Source organism: Ambystoma mexicanum, chromosome 11 (assembly GCF_040938575.1).
Source record: "Ambystoma mexicanum isolate Mex_15411 chromosome 11, UKY_AmexF1_1, whole genome shotgun sequence".
NCBI classification, from domain to species: Eukaryota; Metazoa; Chordata; class Amphibia; order Caudata; family Ambystomatidae; genus Ambystoma; species Ambystoma mexicanum.
The window spans coordinates 1,176,822,593-1,176,844,982 of record NC_090934.1 but is presented as its reverse complement, the minus strand read 5'-3'; the positions used below and the strand labels follow the sequence as shown (position 1 = coordinate 1,176,844,982).

The 22,390-nt window shown below is 43.8% G+C and overlaps 1 protein-coding gene across 4 annotated transcripts in view; it reads right to left on the bottom strand.

Moving 5' to 3' along the window:
- Nucleotides 1-22,390, bottom strand: part of VPS13C (vacuolar protein sorting 13 homolog C) — a 5,236,720-nt gene that overhangs the window by 1,080,164 nt on the left and 4,134,166 nt on the right. For all 4 annotated transcript variants that reach the window (XM_069624493.1, XM_069624490.1, XM_069624491.1 and 1 more), the window contains one exon: nt 15,716-15,797. In XM_069624493.1, the coding sequence (XP_069480594.1) occupies nt 15,716-15,797 (82 nt within the window). The remainder of the gene's footprint in view (nt 1-15,715; nt 15,798-22,390) is intronic.

Here is a 22,390-nt window from a genome sequence, read left to right as displayed (position 1 = left end):
GGACAGTGTCCTCAAGGAGAAGGGAGATATCAGTGGAATGTTTACTGACTGAGCATGCATTGAGTGTCACCAGATGGAAACAATCACTGGCTTTGAAAGTTTTTCGTAGTGGAATACAGGGGTGTGAAACAATCAGTCAGAGGTGGCAGAGAAGGAGGGTAGCAGGGGGAAAGGCAGGAGAAGGAAGGAAGTTAATGAGAAACGGTATGATCTGGTCAAACAGAAGGAGGTTGGCCTAAAGGCCTTGAACCAAAATTGTGCCTGTGTGGTAGACATTAATTCAGCAACGAAAAGAGAAGAATCCTGCCAGGATGACTTCCCACTTTGTACTACCATTACTGGAACTGGAGGAGTAAGAGGAGAGAGGAAACATGAGATGGGAGGTCCATCAGTCAGGAGATGGGACAGAAAAAAGGATGTCGGTGAAGATTTCTTTGGAGGAAGCACTGACATATGTGTCTGCAAGTGGGAGGCCAGGGTTTGCAGCGAGGAGGTCTCTTTTATGCTTTTTACGTCCAGATTTTGTGAGAGGGAGGATAGGTGATAGTGTAGCAGTTGGAGTAGATTGGGGAGATGGAGAGTGCCATCACAGGGCTGGAAGGAGCGAGAGGTAGAGAGGTAAAGAAAAAAGGGTGGGATGGTGCTGCTGCTGCACTGCAAGTTCTGAACGAGCACACAGGCGGCCAAATGGACGTTAAGAGTGCTGGTCACAGAATAGTATAGGACATGTGCACACCTAAGTAATTTCCACACTAACATTCGCAACTATGCTGGATGAAATATTACGCTAACAGGCAGATAATGCAGGATGAAAACACATCTAAAGTTGATTTTATGCTAACAGGAGGACAATGCAGGAGGAAAACACACCTAAATTTGATTTTTCGCTAACAGGCAGACAATGCAGGATGAAAACACACCTACATTTGATTTTACACTAACAGGCAGTCAATGCAGTATGAAAACACACCTAAATTTGATTTTACGCTAACAGGCAGTCAATGCAGGATGAAACACCTTTAGAATGGAGTGACATAGATGACAGATGCACAGCAGTACAAAATGGAGGTAGTGGAGGTGGGGGCTCAGGATGAGAGCAAATTGAACATGGTGTACAAAGACTGAAGAGGCAGAGGCAAAAAACAGCAAAGATGGTGCAGGTATCGAGGTGACAGTCAGGACTCACATGAATTGCAGAAGGGGCGGGTGCTGCAGTGCAGGAGCACACGGGTAAAGTGTCAGCAAGGTGATGCCAGCCTTGAGGTAGTTAGACGAGAAGGGGGGCTGCATGCCCAGCCAGGCTCGGACAGTGTCAGACAGGAACGTTAGATAAAGGGCCTTTGATTTATGGGCCGGCTTCCGCCTGCCAGCAGATGTCCTTTCCTATCAGGAACTCCTGAGCCAATCAGGATTGTGCAGCTGCAAGTGGAGGGGTGCTTCTTGAACGAAATCAGGCAAGGCCTTGTTTGAAGGTGCATCTGCGCAAAAGAGCAGTGCGGATCACCAGTAGCCCCAGTGTGGTGATGTCATGACCGCAGCCTCCAAGGAGTCAGGTTTAGCCCAACTGCCTCGGAAGCTGGGTCACAACTTCATTTCCAGGCACTCATCGGCTCCCATAGGGGCCTTATGGACCTTGTCCTGGCGCCAGTGGCGCCAGGCTCATAAGGGGACCCAGTCCCGGCACAGGACGTGCCGGGCTCATGATGTAAGGAATGGTGCTTGGGTGGACCTACCGGCTGCAGACCATGCTGCTCACTCACCTGCAGGATGAAATCATCATCCATCCATGGCTGGAACTACTTTACCTTCTGGGTGTGGCCAGCACCACTCCCTGGGACTGGATACTGGAACTATTCTGGAAGCTGGGACTTCTTACCTGGGCGAGGCTGCTGTAGAAGGAGACACCTCAGCACTCCAGTAGGACTATTTAAACCACGCCCGATCAGAGCAACGTGCTTCGCGTTATTCTGCAATAGCAGCAGGATGCTCACCGTGTCAGCTCCAGAGAATCTTCAACTTCTGCATCCAGGGAAGAGAAATCCGTAATCTTACCTTCTGAAATACCATCTTCGTCTTCTGCAGCATCTGAGAAGGGAAAACACCACCAGGTTAGCACGAGATAAAAACCAGCGCAGCACTTACCCAGTCCATCGGTGCATCTCAAGCCACGGGCTGCAGCTTTCCATTTTTCGGCACCCTGTGGAAGAAAGGACATTGGTTAGTAAACCACCGTGAAACTTTCCTTACCTGCGCTGCATTCTTCTCGCCTCCGCCGACGCTGCTACTCGCATCTGCAAAACAAAAGGACATCATTAAGAAATACAAAACTCCATCTATACGCACGTGTTTTGGGCAGCTCTCATCTTTCTCACTCCTCGGCGCATTCCTCGACATCTATTTTTCTACCCAGCTGCTTCTGCAACCTGAAAAAGGAGAAGAGACATTAAGAAGTGCTTTTAACTTCGAATTGACATTTTCTACTTACTTGCCTGCAATACCTTCGCCATTCCATCGCTCTCCGGACCTCCATATTCAAGCAACCGCCGTTCGTGCTGCTAACGACGGCCTAGCTCCAAATCTTCATCCTCTGCAACCAAGAGGCTGGACAATTAACCAGTGAAGTAACTGGCTTCGGCGCCCCTGCACAGACGCAGGATGGAGAGCTCCGCTTTCACCTACATAAGCTGAGCACATTTAGCCTACGAACTACTTGGGGAGTACCAGGAAGGGGAGTCAGCTTGCCCAGTCAGGCTTATATATCCTTATTAACCCCTTGCTCTCATAATTGCAGACACCTCACCCTTCAGATCAAGATCTCAGTGAGGAAAGGGCCTTTCCAGGGTGGCATTCGAGGCCTGCGCGTGGCCCTAGAAGACTCCGAGAACCCCCAGCCCAGACCTGCGCCTCCGAGGGATTCAGGTGAGCGTTACAGGTGAGGGCCGCAAGAGTCATATGGAACACTGCATGCCGACTCTCAGTTTCCGTTCCGATGCAGTGATCTCACAAGTTATTTAATTCATGAAAATAACCATTTAGTAGAGGAAAGTTTTGTTATCTTATTTTCAATAAAGATCATATGGAGCCCGCAGGGCATCCTGGGGCATTTAAGGGTGGCCACGCAATTGATGCAGCGTTCATTGCAGTGATCTTCTCCAGCACCACAAGTATTCACAAGGCCTGTCTGCTGCTGAAGAGAAGGGGCTTGTTACTATATAAGCCTGGCAGTTTAGTCCAGTGTGGTAACTGACATAATCGAGTAGCTCCTGTTTGGAGAAGGCTGGAGAGGGAAGATTGCTGGAAAGGAGAGGTGGTGCAGAGAATCTGAAGGAAACTGGAGAAAGGAAAGTGTTACAGAAGAGAGCTGGAGAGATGGCAGCAGGAGAGAGGAGGAGGGGCTCATTACAGAAGACAAGGAAGTGGTGAGAGGTAAAGGGGAAAGAAAGGAGGGAAAGAGGGAGGAAGCTGCACCAGCAGTGGAGAGGAAGGGGGTAATTGGAACAGGGGACATCTGGGATGAAGTAAACCAGGAGTGCAGTGGCAGGTGGAGACACGAGCAGAGGGAAGCAACGAGGAACTAAAACCTGGAGTTGTGTTGAAAGAAGGGGTAACATTAGAATGTTGGAAGAAAGTAAGACCCATAGTTGATTGGAGTTGAATAGTGGTGACAAAAGGCCAAGGTGGTAGTAATGAGACAGTGAAAGTTGAGTAGGATAGGAGGCGAGAGAGGGGAGACTGGGAATGATACATCTTCAGATGAGGAAAGTGAAGTAAATTGGCCAGGGGTTGAAAAGGAATGGAATAGAAAAAAGAAAACGCTAGAGAAAAGAGATAAGGATTTTATTAAGGTATTGAAAAGAGAGGAAGAGTGAGATAGAGGTAGGAGGTTTGAGAGGGCCAGGGCAGGCCCTAGGCAGATGTAAAAGGTGGGAGAAGGTCCCAGCTCAAGTCAGAGAGCCTAGTGACAGTTTATAGAGGGGGTTGAGAGAACAGAGTCAGGAAAGAAGGCTAGTAGGAATTGGTCCTTCTGCCTCAATCCTGGCTGACCCAAACACCATCTGCAAGAGAACTTTGAGGGTCCTGCGGAACATCAAGGCCTGATTTGGCATAAGGGCCCCCGAAAACCTGAACCTAGGTCCAAAAGAGCAAAAGAATGGGTTTGTATATCTTGGATCATTACGAGGAGTGGGGTAACTCTTTTGGGATTTTGTAACAGTGATGGCTGAGATTCAAAAGCCTGATCACTCACCCTGAGATTAGGAAAGTCATTATAAGACATTTGAGAAGGTGGCCATATATTTATTTTTAGAACATCCTGTTTATTTTATATTTCAGTTGGCTTGCTCTGATATACAGTCCTGTGAGAGGGAACGTGTAGGGACCACAGTCTTTGTAGAAACAACCAAAGGCTTCGGGATTGGTGGGAGTACCACAGACCCGGTGGAGAAGGACGGATGCTGCATCAGATCCTCCCGCCCGGGTCTGGATGATCGGTTACCTGTAGGTGAACCACACTGACCAATCATGACATTCTTTGTGACCCCTTCCCTCCGACTGAGCATAGTCTAACCTGGATCGAATGGTGAGATGAAGACGGTGGAGGATGATGGCCCTGTGCTGATGGGAGCTGAGCAACAAGAGGCCTGCGGGTGGGTGAGGAAAGGACTTAAGTTCTGCAGATGTATAGACAGGGAAAGTGCCACATACCAATGGACCACGGAGCAGGAAGGCATCATGGCCACCGTGTCCAAGGATGCAATTGGCCATAAAGGGGGAGGGGCTTATAGAATAACAAACAAAGAAAATGGACAGAGTCAAGGCTGACTGGATACAAGAAACACCGCCCGATATAAATTCAAGCAAGATGGATACTTTGTGTAATTATGTGTTTTTTACTCATAGGAGGAAGACGCCATTGATGAAAGCCCACAATTCTACTGGGTTTACTAGACTGGCAACCATAAGGAGAAGGAGGACACTGGCCAGAAGGAGCCAGCTGTACACCTGCCATAGACCAACCCTGAAAGGAACATTTGGTGAAGAACCCAAGAGAAAACTGAATATAACTGAGAAAGTAAATAAATCCTTAAAACAGCAACAACTGGCGTCTGGTCTCCTCTATTACCACAAGTCCCTGATAAAAATTTTAAACTTAAAGCATATGGTCTTGGCGTACCTCTTGGTCCAGAATTTCCAAACTGTGACACTACACTGATTTGCTCAAATACAAAACAGAATAAAGAGTTTTTAGGATGAGTATCTGTTAAACATTGTTTTCAGTTGTTTTCAGTTTCATGATTTCTATGACTACGTTCAATTTACTCGGCAACTCACATTTTCCTTGCCTTGTGAGATAACAACATGTATACTGCAGCCTTTGTGTGCAGCTTCACGATGACAAAGTAAAATTCTGAGAGGCTGTTTTCTCTCGTGTGAAACATCACGGAGCTTTACTGTGTTTGGTTCTCATATGGCAAACCCAAAGTCGTGTATGGAGATAGATGTAAACTGATTGTTGGGAAGTCGCTCTCCTTGTCCTACGATTTCTTGTGTAGAAATAGAATTGGTGGCGAGCAAAGACGTTCCAGAGAGCAGAAACCTTCTTTGGTGATCTGGGCACCCTGGTCACTTTCTTGACCATACTGGTTTGCTAGAACTGAGTAGTGGAGTTGCTTAAACAGAGCCACAACGGGAACAGCTGGCCATTCAGGACTGCTTTGTAGCGTGAACGCTTACCATTGACTGCAGCATTCCATTCAGGAACAGCACTGCGAGCTGAGCTCTTGCTGGATCAACCCTGCTTCCTGGAGGAGGCAGATCTTGCAGCAGTCACGTGTTTAATCACGTGACTTTTTCCCAGCATTTATTGCCGGCCTAACCACCCTTGCAGCGTTAAGCCCTGGAAGCAGTAAGGGCTGGAACCGCTGTTTTGCTGTTTGGCTGTGACCTGTGAGTAACCTGGATTGAGGCCTTCAGCTGCTAACTTTACTTACAAGTATTCTATTAGCTCTCAGGGTTTGGGGTGGAGAGTCGGACTCTGGCAGCTCCACAAGCTGTCGGGCGTTCCCTTCCCTGAAAACTGAACAGCTGCCTTAGCCTATTCGGATGAATGTGACCACTTCTAAAAAAAAAGATTTTACATAACTGCGTATTGACTAAGAATACTATTCATTTAAGTTATTAATACATTTGTCATTAGTTTGTGTAGCACTTTGCGTGTGGCGCCAAAGTCTGCCTTTTTTTATTCTATTTCCCTTTTAAAAACATTAACAAATTCACCCTTTTTAACTGAAATTTAATTCAAGTGCTTTTTGGGTGGCGTATTAAATGCGCCGACGCTTTTACTATCTTAGATCAAGCAAACTGGCGGCAGTTCCATCTTCCCCACCTCTTGCTCCTCAGAAAAGGAAAGTAATGGGTAGTACGCCGCATCCGCATGCGGCTTCAGCTTCAGCTTCCCGAGTTCCTAAAATCGCAAGATTTAAAGCAACAGTAGCGTCGCGCGATATACAGGAGATGCTCTCCACTATGGGTAAAGACAAAAGGGTATGTAGCAGTGATCTGCCCTGTAATTTTGCTGCACCTGATATTCCATCTGCCATAATGCAGCCTAAATCCAAGTGCTCTATTTCAGATATAACAATGTTGAAGGATAGCGAAATTCCAATACAACCGGCCCTTTTGCCGGATTCCAATACTGATCTGAGAAAATTAACATGTGACAAAGATACACAGGCCACAAAAGAAGTGATCACACCGTTGCCGCGGAGTGATAATTTTATGCCCACTAGCAAGCCTTTAGTTATACCTGGGTCAAATTGTTTATTAACTCCTGCTGCTCCGTGTATTTCTTCTATGTGTGGTACATCTTTTAATCCTACGGTTATAGCATTGGCTGACGAGTCTATAAAGGATCAAGACGAACTTGATCACTGTTCTAATTCATCCTTTATTGATAATAATGTGGCGCCTGAGGCAAACTACGAACTACCTGAAATCTCTCACATTTATTCTGATGATGAGAAACATATGTCAGTATCCTCATATATAGCGCCTACTCCCAGACGGTCTCATATCATACCGAAACCCATCCCTCTTCCTTCAATGCCCCTGCCTTCTTCGCCACTTCCATCTACTGCATGTCTGTCTTCCACAATACTAATTGAAACCACCTTGCATGCTATGAATCTGGCTATATCATCATTGTTTAAATTATGTGAGACCTTGGATGAAAAACTTAAAATCCAGGATAAACAACTTACTAAACTAATTAGATGGCAATCACAGTTACGTTTACAACAGTTGAAACCATTAAATGACATTACTCTCATTCCTCCTAAAAAATCAAAGTTACCTCCTGCTAAATTATTACAGCAGAAAGCAACCAAGGATTCTCCATTTAATCAATTGGAGAAACCGAAATTGGCCATGGAAAATACGGCTACATCTGCCCAGTTTACCCTACCATCATTCCCACATATTATTCGAGAACTTCATTCCCCTGTTCAGAAGTGTGCTCCTGTATGTCCATTAGCTAATATTGTGTTGCCTTCAGCATCAGTGAATGTACTACAATCTCCTAAAGAACTATTTACAATTTTTTCGGGTGCTGCCCCTGCTAAACAGACTGATACAAGCCCCTTAAGAAAGAAAACAAAAAATCGACAAAAGCAGCATATTCCCTCCTCTATTGCTAAATCATTCTTGAAAGGGCTAAAGCTACCAGCCAAAAATAAAATGACCATGGCTGCTAAAGTAGTACGGGATAAATATGCAAAAATCGCTGCCGAGAAAAGTCTAAAAGGGCTTGTAAATGTACAACTTTCAGTTGAACACTCGCCCTTAAATAACATTGTGGCCTTGATTGACAATGAATCTGCTGTATTGGATAATCACCCGAAATGATTCACTGCTCCAAGAGTGAACGATCTATTGGATGCTGAATTGTGTTTAAAACGTGCAGAGTTGCGCAAAGAAATAGACCTTTATCTAGACGCTAAAAGTATTAAACTTCCTCTAGCTGAAACTAATATCATTGATGGATCTAAATTTAAAGATAGTTCTCTTTCTCAAATTGGAGCAAATAAGCTATCTCAACTTAGATTGCCTTCTACCATAAAATCTGTACCACAGCTGCCTTCCCTTCCTTCCTTGGCGGTTGAGAATAAAATGGATCAATGTAATTTATCCTCCATGCCTCCAACCTTAGATTGTATCATAGCTTCAGCCATTGAACAATACATGTTAAAATATCACCAGACTTCTGGTAATAGTGCTGCTACATGTGATGAAGGCGGGCAGAAATTACCTTCATCTATTGCTACTTCTAATCTAAAACAAACTCTATTTGCTGCTTCTAATTTAAAGCAAATTCCGTTTGGCCTTACTGAACAGGTAAGTTCCCATGCGATACCCACTACGAATTCGGAGAGTACTCAAAATAGACAGAAAAAACCTGATGGAAAAAAAAATCTCCATTCACTAATTATTAAATGTAGGCCCTTGCCGTATCATTCATATTATCTGAATTGTGCTAGCCTTTTAGCCATTTTTGGTGACATATATGCATTGGAGGATATTAATTCGGGTGACATCGAACAAGTTGAATTCTTAAATAATAATGACCTGTCTTTAGTGCGGCTCTGGCTCTGCTCAAGAGTGGTTTTAAATACTCTTTGGGCCGCTCGCTCAGCCTTGTGGGATCTGGGTTTTGATGTAGCTATTGACCATCAAAGAAGCTCTGCTATTTCGGTTTCATGTAAAGATGCACAAGTAACATTGGGCGACTCTACTAAAGCGGATTTGAGTGGTTCACAATGCAAACAACAGTGTAAATGTCGGTGTTCTGCCTCTCAAGCTTAACGTTTCCCCTGGTAAGCAACTCTCATTATTAAGCTGGAATACTAGAGGCTTCAAACATCTTTTTTCTGATGTTGCCATTAAATTAAGAGAGTACAATTTTATACTACTACAGGAAACATGGCTATCTAACTGCCCGTCGTGGGATGGTTATTATCCCATCCTAAATCCTGCTATTTCTGCTACTAAGGGCCGCCCAATGTCTGGTCTGTTGATGATGTTGAAAACAACTCCATCCATGAGTGTGTTATCTCACATGAAACCTTGACCCCGTATATCCAGTTAGCCCAACTATCTATTGACGATTGTCAGTATTCTCTGATTAATACATATTGGAATCCAGCTGCTTTCTCCACCGTTTCCTACTTGCGCTCTCTTGAGCGCTTATGGGAAAAAATATACCAATACAAGAAACAATCGCACATAATTTTAGCGGGAGATTTAAATCTCCATTGTTTAAATAATAGCAAAGTATTATCCGACGATCGATTACGAAGCTGGAATGCGTTTATACAGTCGAAAGATATGTTCATGGTGAATGGATCATTTCCTGAGGACTCCCTTCCCCACCCGACATGGAAAAGGGGTAGTTCTGTGGCTACCATTGACTTCATTTATGTCAGCCGTTCATTGTTCCATCTCCTGAAGGGGTTTCAGGTTTTGCCATCTTCGGCTAGTGATCATAATATGTTGCATCTCCACTGGCCACTGAACTCTGGTGATCAAGGAATTGCTCCACTTGTGTCTTCTATAACAATGGAAGGTACTATTGATGTAAATCCTGGTCGAAACCGTTTACGATGGTCCAGTACCAAACTATTGCATTTTACAGATTGTCTTAAAATATCATGTAAATCCTTGCTAAATGATTAGAATTCTGATATTGATTACACAAAGCTAATGTATCAATTTGCTGGTTCTACTAAGATAACAAGATCTTCAGTTGCAGCTCATTCTTACAATCAAGATATGCAGAAAGCGAAAGCTCTATTTCGAAAAAATAAGAAAGCGGTCCAATCTCTACCAGTTGATCAGCGCTGGGCTGCTCTTAAAGCAATTAAGACCAAACATAGGAATTGGAGAAGAACTTATCGTTCGCTATTATATCAAAAAGATGGTGAGGCAATGTTGGTTAAAGTTTTGACAAAAAACTCTGCAGGATGTTGGTCATTAATAACAGACACATATAACACCACCCAATGTCAAATGCAGATTATTGATGTTGCTTCTTCCACATGGATCTCCCATTTTGCTGGTCTTTATGCTCTTCTCCCTCCTACTAATTGCGTACCTTCTGTAAAACTTGAGGGACCCTTCTCAATAGCTTTTACAATAGACGATATTCTTTATCTTATTCACAAAGCTAGTAGATCCCGTGCTCCAGGCCCTGATGGGCTCTCTAATGCCATGCTAAAAGAATTTCCGGATTTATGGGCTCCCATCCTGTTTGAAATCTTCTCTCAAGTTGTAATTACCCAAAAGATCCCTAAATCGTGGTGTACTTCATTGATTGTACCCATTTATAAAAAAGGCGATAGACAAAACCCCGCAAATTATAGGCCAATCGCCTTATTAGATGTTCCAGGGAAAATCTTTGCTTCATTAATTCTAAGAGATCTCCAACAATGGATCAACTCATCGAACATGAGAGATAGGTTTCAGACAGGATTTGTGGCTGGTAAGGGAACAGCTATAAATATCGTCTCCTTGACTGCAATCAAGGCTCTCTGCTGTCAGCAAAGGCAACCGTTATTCGTTGCCTTTGTAGTCTTCAAGGAAGCATTCGATTCTATAGACCGCAATCTAATGCTGCATAAACTGCTGCTATTGGGCTGCCCTTATTCACTGGTCAAGTTAATTTCTATCTTTCATGAAAATACATCAGTTCATATCCGTCTTACTCGCGATGGGATGCTAACTCCTCCCATTTTAACATATCGAGGACTGAAGCAGGGATGCATCCTGGCGGCTACTATATTTAACCTATTTATCCTTGATATGGGTGAAAAATTTCAGAATGTTAACTCTGACGCTCCCAAAGTAGACCAAGAACAGATACCATGGATCCTTTATGCAGACGATCTTGTTCTATTGTCAAAAACTCCGGCAGGTTTGCAACGTTTAATTAATGGGTTATCGGAGTATACTGTAGAAAATGCCATGACTATAAACTTAACGAAAACTCAAATTATGATGTGCCAAAATCGTAAAATGACAAAATACTCTCAATTCAAGTGGTATATAAAAAAGGAGCACATTTTCTCAACTTCAATATATAGATACTTGGGTATTATGATTAGCCAGGGTAACAATGATAAAGTGTTTCAAAAAGAACTTGAATTGAAACTGCAAACCCTAATCTCCCAATCTAGGGTAATTTTATATAAGTTTGGAAAGTTTACGTGCAATCATATAATATCATTTTATTCCATGAAAGCAAAACCCATTATCTCGTATGGCTCTGAAGCTGTAGCGATGTTGCCCCGTTTAGTGTGGGATCGATTGGAGGGTAAATACTGGCGCTCAATTCTTAACTTGCCTACCTGTGTCCCCATTGCAATGATTCGTTTTGAATTAGGGCTGCTATCGTTATATAGTACTATTGCATGGAAATTGATAGCTCTGTTGAGAAAATGCATTCTGTCATTACAATGTGTAGATATATCTTGTATTTTGGGTAAATATTTACTATATTCAGATCATCAATACCCAAAATGCTGGTTAAATACAGCTATAAACATTCTTTCTGATGCGGACATCTCTTTAGATACTTTAATCCACAATCCGACGCAAGCTAAAATTAAACTGTATCGGCAAGATTGGATATATACTTTGGAAAAATGTTCCCACTCTAAAGACTGGAACATTGCCCAGTTTGGCCACAAAAAATTTAGAGGTGTAGAATCTTATATCTTAAAATATCCATCTCCAAAATTTAGAGATGACTATATTCGTTTTCGTCTAAATTTGTGGCATACAAAGGATATTTTATTTAGACGAAAACTAATAGATGCCAGTGAGAACATCTGTCGATTTTGTAAGGACCTTGATACCGCAGAAACGTTGAAACATGTCATCGCCTACTGTCCTGCATTATATGCTATACGTCGTAAATACTATTTCCATTGCTTTAAAGCGCAAATGATAACCGATATGGAAGAATTATGGCTACTGATTTTTGGTGCAAAGAGAATGTCAATTAGATTAGCAACAACAGGTTTTTTAAATGAATTATACCCAAAGTAATTGTGAATGCTTTTATGAGGGGAAGGTGATGGAACAAAAAATGCTGCTATTATGTTTTATATACATTGGATGCCAGGCGTAAAATGTTGAAAAGTGTTATATACTGATGAATTGAATTGTAATATGTTTATGATATGTTTTTATTCATTTTTGTAATTATTGAAAGGTTGTTTCATACAGCCAAACAATAAATAAAAATAAAATAAATAAAGCCAATGAACATGTAGTTGCTATAAATGGAGCACAGCTGTGGGGTGAGAGAGATATGAATGCCCTAGAAATACAGGACATTTTAGAAGAAATGTCTGGACTTTCCACCCCACATGCCAAAATATGCCAATGAATTGTGCATTTAGAGTATTAAGTTGAGCACCTTAGACATGCAGAGGCTGTTCCAGCTGAAATTGTTGAAAGAAGGTGCTAGTATATTGGCTGTGATCAAGATGGAAGCCAAGAAAGTATCTAATTGTTACTATCTTTTATTTTTTACCAATTACAAGATTTGGCAACTCAAAATAGGTGTGAAGTTCCCTAAACAAACAAAAACATCAAGATGACTCTGTTTTCAGAGGGGTTTGGGTTATATCCGTTGGAAACATCCTTGTGATCAAATGTCTCCTGTGCGGGTGTTTGCCCTCTCAATCTCCAAATCTAATAGCCTTGTCTGAACAATTTGAGAGGGTTACCTCACTCCCTTAGGCTCTATAGTGTCCCAAGCCCTTATTCTTCTGCGCTAGTTGCAGGCTTTCCAGGAACTTGTACAGCATAATTAACTGTCATAAGAGGGGCAAGGAGACACAGCGAGAGCTAGAGATGGGAAACAGAGATCCCTCTTGGCTTTCTCTTGTTCTTCCTTTCCCTACCTGAATGAGCGCACTGTAAACTCTCTGACCACTGTTCATACCCCCTCCCACTTTTTGGCCCTGCCAAGGGCCACAACTGGATGCATGGACCCTACTTGTTTTAAGTGACTAGGTTTAATGGCCCTCTCTTACTCCCTCCTCCCGGTCTTTTTCCATACTACCAGATGTTCCTAGTGTCGTTTCCTTTTCCCCTCCCGATAGCATTCCCTCTTCCTTTCGTAAGCCATCTTTTGCACAGCTTGTACTTCCTCCTCAAAGATATCTCTCCTCAGTCTCCTCACAACAGGTTTCTCCCACAAGTTTACTGCCCTGTGACACTATCAGTTTCTGGGATGGCCACATCCTTCTCCTTCGGTCTTACAAACTCATTTTATACCCCTGTTTGTAAACTTCCACTGCCCTATTCTGATTGTATTCTCTTCTCCCGTCAGTGTCATACTTCTGATGGTCTCACTTCCTCTGTTCTTTCGCTAATTCCAACATCCTCTAACTCCTTTTCTCTCTCTGTTCACCTCCTCGTGTCTGCCTTCACTCTCTTATGTCACTATCAACCCAGGATGTTGTCAGGGCCCCCTTTTCCTGTTTAGTTGCCACCCCCAGCTTCTGCTCATTATCGTAATCTGATGTTAGTACCTCTGCATTGACCCTTTTAACTCTGGCCACCTGCTCCTGCTCTCCACTACGCCCACCTCTCGAGTCTCCATCCCCTGCTGCTTCTGCCTTTCTCTGGTCTTCTCAAGCCACAAGGCTCCTGCTCACACAACCCAGAAAGAGCAACTGGGACGGGTGCTTTTCTACCATCTCCCTAACTCCCCCCCCCACCCCCGAGTGGGATTCACGGAGTAGGTCGGCCCTTCGCCCTTGTAATTGAGTGCAGGTTGGGATTATAAATGCCCTGACACACAGTCTTTTGTTAAAAAGCCTGCAAACTGCTTCCATGAAATTGCCCCAGTACCCACTTGCTAGCATGGCCCATAAAGTAAATGAAGGAGTTAACACAACAAAATCCACCCTTCCCAGAGAAAATGTGTTTTCCAGACATGGGTGATTTAATGGAATAGATCACCAGTCAATGCACATTATATGGCAGGACTGCCCCAGCCATATTAATGTCTACTCTAGATGCACATTTCTATACTTTGGACACTACACAGCAACACAGCAGAAGGACAAGTAATTCCAGTGATCTACAGCATCCCAGTGAGGCTAAAATCTATTAATTGGCCACAACTTTGAAATATGCAGTTTGTGTATTTTTCCAAGCATTATGAATTTTATCGAAGACCCCAGACTTACAAAGAGAGGACACCCTCAAAATGAAAACTTAAGAAAGTTCAAAAGCCAACAACCAACCTCTTGGGGAAGCTAACAGACCATTTCAGAATGTTTAAGATACAATCAGTACAAACTAACTACGAACCAATCCTTACCTACTAACCTGACTGAACATATGTATATTCCTTAAGTAACTTGTCGTGATGTCAAGTATATGCCTATACTCGACACTGGCAATGTAATTGATGTAATGTATATGCTTATACTGTGTCTCGTAACTAAGCTTTTAAGTAATCTTGTTTCCTGTTCTCTGTAGCACCCTGTTACCTTTGGGTTTGGCGCGCCATATAAAATCAATAAACAAGCAAACAATCCACTCACAGCACAACAGACAATGTGACTATCAAGGGTCATGGTATTTCGCTGGCAAGCTAATCAAAGATTTGCTCAACATTTAGACTACAGCACAACTACGACTATCAGAACAAGGGAAGAGAACAGACAAAAATCCACCAATTAAGCACCCTGCTGCACAACACAAACTAGTCTAGGACCTACAGCTGACTGACCTAGTCCTAATGTGTCATTCAGGTTGGCTAGATAACTCAGTGCGCAAACATCTCATCTGTAACTTCTGTGTTTGGTGTGCAGAACAGAATTCCAACAAGGACCATTCAGCCCTTCACCCTTTCAGAGTTGATAAATTGAGTACCATGAAAAGCTGAGTATTAATAACACCTATTATTAAAGTACTGAGGAGGAATCATCCTAAAACGATATATAAAAACAGGATATTATTGTAATTATTAGCGTACAGACACTATGATCCAGCTGGTTTTTCGATCAATGACCATACATCCCTTGTTCGAGTCCGAGACATCAGGTGGCACGACATGTAAAGAGGGCCATTCAGAGAAATGGACATGTTTGCTCATCACGTGCAACCACCACACTCTACCAACGTATGCGCTGCAACAGTACGAGGAAATAGAACACTCATAAACCTAAAATCCTATAATCACATGCAAAGCTGTTTCACAACCACAAGACATATGTAGGAGTAAATTATCCCAGGCAATGATGCGTAGCAAAGATAAGCACACACACAGTATTTTGGCTCAGCCATACCTACCACTAATTTATGGATATAAGTACAACTAACTGGATTCATCAACTTCGAACAGTGAAATAGCATCTGATTTTCATATACATAAGCTTACATTATTTGCACTTCCCATAAGTATTTTACTATTCTACAAGTTCACGATCCAAACTCTAGTACCAAGTAACCAAATATATAAATTAATCTAATTGACAAAGCACTAACCTAACATTATGTAGTAGTTTTCATAAGAATAAGAAGAGATTTAACAAGATGGACTGAACAATTTTTTGAGTCCTGTGTGCCAACACTATATTGTGGTCAAGAGCAGAATTAAAATGGGTGAGGCAAAAAGTATAAGGATTGGACATACCTGAATCTAAAGCAATGGATTTCGGAGGAGCAACGGGATGAAACACTGCTGAGAACATCGCACCGGGCAACTGGTTATCGACCTGGGACAAGCAAGATCAGTAAACATTGTAAATCAGCTAAATATATACTCAAGTACATAAGCATAAATAATCAGATGCAAATAAAAATTTGTTTAAGCAAAGTGAAATAACCGCATGGTGCAAAACTATTAGGATTTCACCAATTAGCGCGTGTATTACACTTTCCATTAGGCTTTCAGAAATCATAAATGGCCTCCTTAATGGAGTTGTGCGTACGGAGTAGAAGGAATAATCACAGTTCTGAGGATGGTACACTCTCCATAGATTACCAATGCAGCTGCCTTTATAAGGGAAGCCATTCTTTGTTCCGACTGGTGTTCTAGCTATGCACTGTACTCCAAATGTGTCCAGATGAGCATCCAACACCATGTTTAAATGAACTCCAACAATGACCCCATTGTCCTTCATTTCATTTATGACAGTGCCATATAAAACCTATTATTAGGGCATACTCTATCAATGATGTGTCTTCAGTGTTAATCACAGTCCGGACATTTTGCCCACCAAATTCATCTTGACCTGATGGTGTTACACAATGATGTTAGATGGTTTCATATTTTGTTCAATATGTTTAGCACACTCCCTTACAACAAATGGGTGTCTCATCAAAACAATATGGATGCATTCTTTGCCATTACTTGCTGCATTTTTATGGAATTATAAAGTCATTTAAAATTCCAGGTATTTCAGCTGGTCTTCCCAAAATCAAAAATGTAGCAAAATCTCATTGTATGGAGAGGTGTTTTAGATATATTGAGTCAATAAACATAATAATGTGCAGCTATTGTAAGAAACAGCATGTTTACTTACCTCTTTTTGACTTTCCTGAGTGTAATTCACAATCCGTCATTCACACCCCAAAGTCGGAAATGCCATTAAGTGTCACAATTTGCTCTCGTTCCCACCATTTGGAAGCCTGATTTGGTGTCCGTTCCCTAATGACTTTCAATCTGAACATTTCAACACAGTGTTGCAGTGAATTGGGAGCTCTAAAACCATATTTTCCATGTTTCTTCCATTCCGTATCGTTTCCGGGTTTTGCCCGAAAGCATGCTTCATGATTCAAAAGACTATGCTTTCCGGTATGCCTAGCTCACTGCTTCCTCTCCACCCTTTGCGAGACAGGCATAGGATCAGGAGATGAGACAGACAAGAGTAACAGTTTATTAAAAAAAAGTTTTGGGTTGGTTTAACGCCTATCTTGCCCTATTGACTAAGGTAGGGTTTCACAACCTAAATAAACTACGAAAAGTCTGCGTCTGTAAGTACAAACCAAAAAGCGGTCTGTCAAAACCTATGCTTGCCCTAACGTCCAATACTAAGCACAGTATAGGGATGTTCTTAGTTAACTAAACAGTGTCCACAAACAAATGTGGAGCTACCTCTGGCTCCCTTCCCCAAGTTCAGGATACAGTTCCAGTAGATGCTTGTTTCAGCTAATTCGCCTAGCATTGGGATTCCCTTCCCCAAGTCCAAAACACACTTGTTCTTGATGTACAATGTTCTGTTACTTTCACAAACTTCCACGAGAGCTCAGGGTTCTCTTCCCTAAGCTTAATTAACTTACAATACTCAACAGGAGCTCTGGGTTCCCTTCCCCAAGCTCAAAAGCACTTTCTTCTTTTATTTTTAATATCTCTTTTTATTGTTTTATAAACACAAAAAACAATACATACATTCACTTCCCATCAAATGTTGTCTTGTCAACCAACAGCAACAGAACCCCAACGCAATTAAGGAAAAACAGGCCAAAACAGATCAAGGCATGTCAAATCAAATCAATTCACCCATTCCCAAACCACGACATCACAGGCTGACTCAATCAGCTACCCTCTTCCCATTTGCCCCAGATTTTTACAGCCTTTATGGACCATCCGCGTGCTGTATATACTCAGTGTTCCGCTGCCACACACATGTCCATATCCGCAGTCCATTGAGCCAAAACTGGACTTTCGGGTGAGCCCCACCATTGAGCTATGTTACGTTTAATCAGTCCGACTGCCGTGGAAAAGAAGAGTTTTTCCTATCGGTTGGTTATGGTTTCCTCCGGGATCCCCTGCAATAGCAGTTTAGGATTCATTGGTACCTCTTTCCCCAAAATATCAGACAGTTTGTTGCAGCATTGCAGCCAGACATTTCGAATTCGAAGGCATTCCCACAAAATATGTATGAAGGTACCCTCACTCTCCATACATCGTAGACATTTCGGATTGGGAGCACAGTCCCATCGGTATAGCGCAACCCTGGGGTAATAGACTATGTAAAATCTTAAATTGTATCAGGCGAAGTCTGGCAGCAATTGCTATCTCCCGTGGATGCACTAGGGCCAATATCCAATCTTCCGGATCAATAGTGCCTACATCTGCTTCCCATTTCATTTTAAGACTGGCCAGTTCCGGAGTAGCAAAGGCCATTATAGCATTATATAGAGTGGAGGTGACTTTAGTAGGTATGTGCTCCACCAAAAGGTTGCGCTGTAGATGGATACATTGAGGCGTATCTGCGAGTGAGGGTAGGTGTCTGCGCAGTGCATGGACGATTTGTTTGTAATAATGTTCTGTTTCAGGTAGACCAAATTTCAATTGCAGTGCCTCAAACGGAGCAATGTGGCCCTCAATGAGAATATCCCCGACAACTATGATCTGGGCCTCAACCCATCTCGGCCATGTCGGTGGTTTGTTAATTTCGGCAAGCTACTATTATTGCATAGGGGTTGCATCTGGGTAACCCTGTTTTTCCACCCAATATGTTTGTGAGCCTTCTTCCATACTATAGCAGTGTGAGCTGCCATCGTCTGTGCAGGAGGTTTGCATCCCCAATTGCCCGGCTTTAATGTGTGGGAGTTCTTGGTCACCATGGAACAGTTCTTGGTCACCATGGAACATATCGTTGACCACCGACATTTGGCTTGCCCAGTAGTATGACGGGAGGTGTGGCAAGCCTATAACCCCCTCCCATATTAATCTTTGTAGTGTGCTGAGGGCGATGCGTGGATGACCTCCACCCCATATAAGTTTTCTGAGGAGGCTGTCTATCTTGTGAAATTCTGAATCGGGAATCCAGAGCAGGGCATTTTGGAGAATATATAAAAAGCGTTGTAATGCCAACATTTTGAACAGGGCTGCTCTACCCAGTAATGTGGTGGAGCATCCAGTGTCGGACATTGTCGGAAGACCGGCTGGAAATCGGGTGTAACTACGCGGGAATATATTATGAGAGATCTATCGAGATCCGAATCCCCAGGTAGTGGAAACAATCAAGTTCAACTTTATATGGGCAATCCGGTGGTATTGCGTGCCCCCCCCCCTTTAGCTGGAAAAAGAATAGATTCCCCGAAATTGTCTTGTAGCCCACTAAATGTACTGAACCATGCTAGCATCTGCGTGACCACTGGACAGGAGCGGGCTGGGACCCCTAGATATATCAGAAGATCGTCAGCGTACAGAGAAAGTCTGTCCTTCCCATCGTCCGGCCATCGGAAGCCCGTCCATGTTATCAGTCTGTTGGAGACACAGGGCCAGAGGTTCGATAGCCAATGCGAATAATAGGGGGGGCAGGGGACACCCCTGTTGTGTTCCCCCGCCCAGTGGAAAGGGCCTAGAGGGCCAACCACTGACCCTGACCTCTGCTTGTGGGGCCTCGTATAATAGTCTCACCCACCCCAGAAATTTCTCACCAAATCCCATTCAGCGCATGGTTTCCCAAAGGCGCTCCCATAGCACTGAGTCAAACGCTTTTTCAAAATCAATGGCCAACAGGGCGATTTATTAGGCATACAGTCGCATTGGTCAGGGTGAACTAGTGAGGGAGTGACTGCCAGTAATCTAGTAGCAAGAGTTTGGCAAGAATTTTGGCTTCCCTGTTAATCAACGAGAATGGCCTGTATGAGCCACATAGTTCAGGAGGTTTTCCTGGTTTGGGGATGACCACGATGCTGGCCCTGCGCAGGTCTGCTGGGAGGGCACCTTGGTCCCTACAGTGGAGAAACTTCTTATGGAGGAGGGTTGACATTTTTTCCCCGCCCAGTTTCTTCCAGGACTCCACCGGGAGGCTGCTGGGACCCAGTGTTTTTTCCAGAAAGCAACTGGGCAATGGCCTCCGCTATCTCCGTCTCAGCGAGATCCGTGTCTAGCTGCGCACATTGCGCTTTAGATAGTTGGGGGATTATAATGTCATTTTTGCGCTTAAGATAGTTTGGGGGTTATAATGTCTTCTAATATAGAGAGATCCACCGGGCAAGTCGGACATTGGCAGAGTGTGGCGTAATAGCTCACGAATGCCTCTGCTATGTCAGCATCCCGCTGTACCAGCTCATTCTGCACGTTCTTTATTTCCCTGACGTGTCAGCGTCCCTCATCTCTTCTCTCCAGCCAGACCACCATCTTACCCGCTCTATCTCCCTTTTCATATATGCGCGCTCGCATCACCCGTGTGTGAGTCTAGCATTGTCTAGTGTAATGTTTCAGAGACATTCCCTAGCCTTGAGGAGGGATCAGTGCGCATCAGGGGTACTGTTTAGTATGTATCTGGCCTCCCACTCATCAGCCTCTCTCTCCGCCTCTATTACTTTTCTTAACTGGTCTTTCTTTTTGGCGGATGTCCAGGAGATCATTTCTTCTTGGAGTACCGCTTTGTAGCACCTCCCAGGCTATTACAGGGCTCTCGACCATGGTAGAGTTTATTTCAAAATATTCAGTGGTTTTCTCATTAATATAGTCCACAAAGTCAGGAAAACCAAGATAATAGCTGTTGAGTCTCCATGTCCTAGGGGGGGCAGGTCTGTTTATATCTATCTCTATCAATAGGGATGAATGATCAGAAATGCCTCGAGGTAATAGTGCCGCAGAGGTTACTCTGTGCGGCATGGGCCCCAGAATGAAATGAGTAGTTACGGTCTTGATGGTGGAGTTCCCTCCATACATCACAGATTCAGGGCAGGCGTGAACGTCGTCAGTCTGGTAGGGGTGTCAGGGTTCCGTCCTCGGATGTGGGTGCGATCGAGTGTGGTGTTCATCACATGGCTAAAGTCACCCCCAAGAATCCATAGATCAGGTTAGTATTTTGCGATTGCAGCCACTATATCTTCCATGAGTTCTCCCGCAAGTGCTGGTGGGGCATATATGGCCAAAATGCCCCTGGACTCTCCCCACCGTGTGCCTTGAATCACCACAAATCTGCCCCTGGGGTCTTGCTCTGCCGAGGCTAGCGTAAATGGGAGGAGTTTATGCATTAGGATAAGAACCCTGCGAGAACCCATAGTGAATCCGGCATGTATTGCGATGCGGTAGTTTGTCCTGCGAAAAAGGGTGCATGTTGTGCCAGCTAAATGTGTCTCTGTAAGGAGGACAATGTCAGGGGAGTGTCTGTTAATGAATTGGGTAACCAATCGTCGTTTAATCCCGGATCCCAGGCCATTGACTTTCTACGTAAGGAGTCTTAGAGATGTATTGGGACTGTTAGCTTTTAGCCCATTCTGAATGCTTTCCATGGGTCTCTATAGACGTATGGCAGTGTATAAGTGGCGTATTGAGCACACGTAGTTTGATTTGGGTAAGTGAATGTATGGTCTTTCCTATTCAGTCCTATACCGAACTTAAACAATAAACAAGTATAAACAACACCCTCCCCTCCGCCCACCCCATACTCTGCTCCAACCCAAAGCATCTGTCGCCCAAACACTTACTGGCCGTCAAAAGAACTCACTGACTGCCCTAACCAAAAAAAACAGTCTGCCCAAAAGAATCAACCTAGAAGTCGTGGGCGGTGAACCATTGATTGCCACCAATAAGGCAGCCGATCAAAGAACAGAAAACAAAAGACAACCGGGAAAAAGAAAGATAAAAGAGAGGGGGGTTTCCACTGAGCATCCCATTGCAAGCCAACGCCATGGCAGCTCCATGGCTTGCGCCGTACTGGGCCTCAGAGAGCAGATTGATGGATCAGTCGGTCACTCCTCAACAAAGTCTAGCTTCTTACGATGTTCCGTTCGTGCCTTGGTTATTGCCGTCAGGGGTCTGCTATTGGCTCAGGTCTGTTCTCTTCCAATTGTGCTAGGCGTCTCTCTGGAGGGGCATGATCTAGTCGGCAACGGGGTCTTCCATTTGTTCCTTTCGTCTCGGTTCCCAAATCTCCTTCAATGTGACGCTCAGCCCAGCTCCAGGCCTCCCTTGGATCAGTAAAGTGCACTGTGGTGCCGTTGTGATAGATCTTGAGTTGGGCCGGAAATAATAAGTCTGTATTTCACATTCATGGAGTGCAGTCATCTTTTCAGCTGTTCAAATGAGTGGCTGGTATTCTGCACCTCACGGATGTAGTCCGGAAAGAAAGCGATCCGGGAGCCATTGTATGTGATTGATCATCTAGAGGAGTGCATCCCTGTCTCTATAGTTCAACAGTTTGGCTATCACCGTCCTCTGCGGCTAACCTGGGATGGGTCTTCCCGACGGCATACAGTGGGCTCTTTCCCCAGAGAAGAATTCGAAAAGGATTTGGGTGCTAAGACATCCACCAGCCATTGTTCTAAGAAAATTTCCATGTTGGGTCCCTCTGCCTTCTCAGGGAGTCCCAAAATATGCACATTATTGCGGCGTGAT